The sequence below is a fragment of the Pygoscelis adeliae genome, unplaced genomic scaffold (genome assembly GCF_000699105.1).
Source record: "Pygoscelis adeliae isolate BGI_AS28 unplaced genomic scaffold, ASM69910v1 Scaffold71, whole genome shotgun sequence".
Taxonomy (NCBI): domain Eukaryota; kingdom Metazoa; phylum Chordata; class Aves; order Sphenisciformes; family Spheniscidae; genus Pygoscelis; species Pygoscelis adeliae.
In genome coordinates, this window is record NW_008824356.1 from 4,588,740 (window position 1) to 4,590,113 (window position 1,374).

The 1,374-nt window shown below is 40.1% G+C and overlaps 1 protein-coding gene across 1 annotated transcript in view; it reads left to right on the forward strand.

The window, feature by feature from the left end:
• GEMIN2 (gem (nuclear organelle) associated protein 2) overlaps window positions 1–1,374 on the forward strand; it is a 9,175-nt gene that overhangs the window by 2,006 nt on the left and 5,795 nt on the right. Inside the window, exon 3 of the mRNA XM_009319468.1 lies at window positions 947–1,036. Within this exon, the coding sequence (XP_009317743.1) occupies window positions 947–1,036 (90 nt within the window). The remainder of the gene's footprint in view (window positions 1–946; window positions 1,037–1,374) is intronic.

Below are 1,374 nucleotides of genomic sequence, written 5' to 3' on the forward strand. Positions count from 1 at the left end.
CATCCCTCTGGCGTGTTGACCGCACCACTCAGCTTGGTATCATCTGCAGGCTTGCTGAGGGTGCACTTGATCCCACTGTCTATGTCATTGATGAAGATATGAAACAGTACTGGTCCCAATACAGACCCCTGTGGGACGCCACTCGTCACCAACGTCCATCCGGACATTGAGCCGTTGGTCACATCCAGAGGGTAGTGGTCATCTAAGCAATTCCTCACCCACCAGACAGTCCACCCATCAGATCCATACCTCTCCAGTTTAGAGAGAAGGATGTTGTGGGGGACCGTGTCAAAGGCCTTACAGAGGTCCAGATAGACAACATCTGTAGCCCTTCCCATGTCCACTGATGTAGTCACTCCATCATAGAAGGCCACTAGGTTAGTCAGGCAGGACTTGCCCTTGGTGAAGCCATGCTGGCTGTCTCATCTTTGTAGTGGCATTCTTAAACATTTGTAGAATGTACTAATTTTTTTAGTAACTCTTTCATGCTAATCTTTAAAGAGGTTATATCTACTTAACTGTCAGAGAGTTCATTTCCTAAAAGATATTTTTGTGGTCTTCTGTCTTCCTCAACTTACTATCTTGGCAAGTGGGACGCCTAAGAATCATAGCATCTGTCCAAGATAAGGAAACAGCACCCTGCTTCTTATAAACAGGGAAATTAAGGCAGAACAATTGCTAAAAGGACCCTAAATAATTCTTTGATAATGTATTTTAAGTACTTAGTTTTCCTTCTTATTTGCATATGAGAAGAGTCAAACAGAAGAAATTTTGTCTAAACCAACTGTTAAGTCAGTCTTGGATGTGGTCATGAAATTACCTTTCTTAAATGAAGATTTAAAGGATATTGTTTACCTGATGGTAAACATTTACTGATTCTCTTGTTCTTAAGGATTCTTCTTATAAACCTTTCTTTACATTATAATTATTGCCAGTGTTGTCTTAGATTTCTAGATGTCAGCCTGCTCCTGAAGGATACTCTCCAACGCTAAAGTGGCAGCAGCAGCAAGTGGCCAATTTCTCAGCTGTTCGTCAGGTACAAAATGGTGTGTGTGAGGGGACTTGCACTGTCTAGCTAGAACACATCTGTGTTTTACAGGGGACAACCTTATATCTAGTATAGAAATGTTATGACTTTATGGTAGGACAGATTTTTGTAGGCAGATGTTTTAAGTTCTTGAAAAAGAATTGAGTATATACTGTGTGGCGTTTAAACCTCTGATAAAACTCTTGAGAGAGTCATGTTTAAAAAAATATTTTACTTCAACTTCAGCAAAAATATCTGTCAGTATTTAGATTAAATGATAGAGAGTAGCTGAGGGAGGACAAAAATCCCTATGACATTATGCAGTTATAATAAAACCTAGCGCTAGC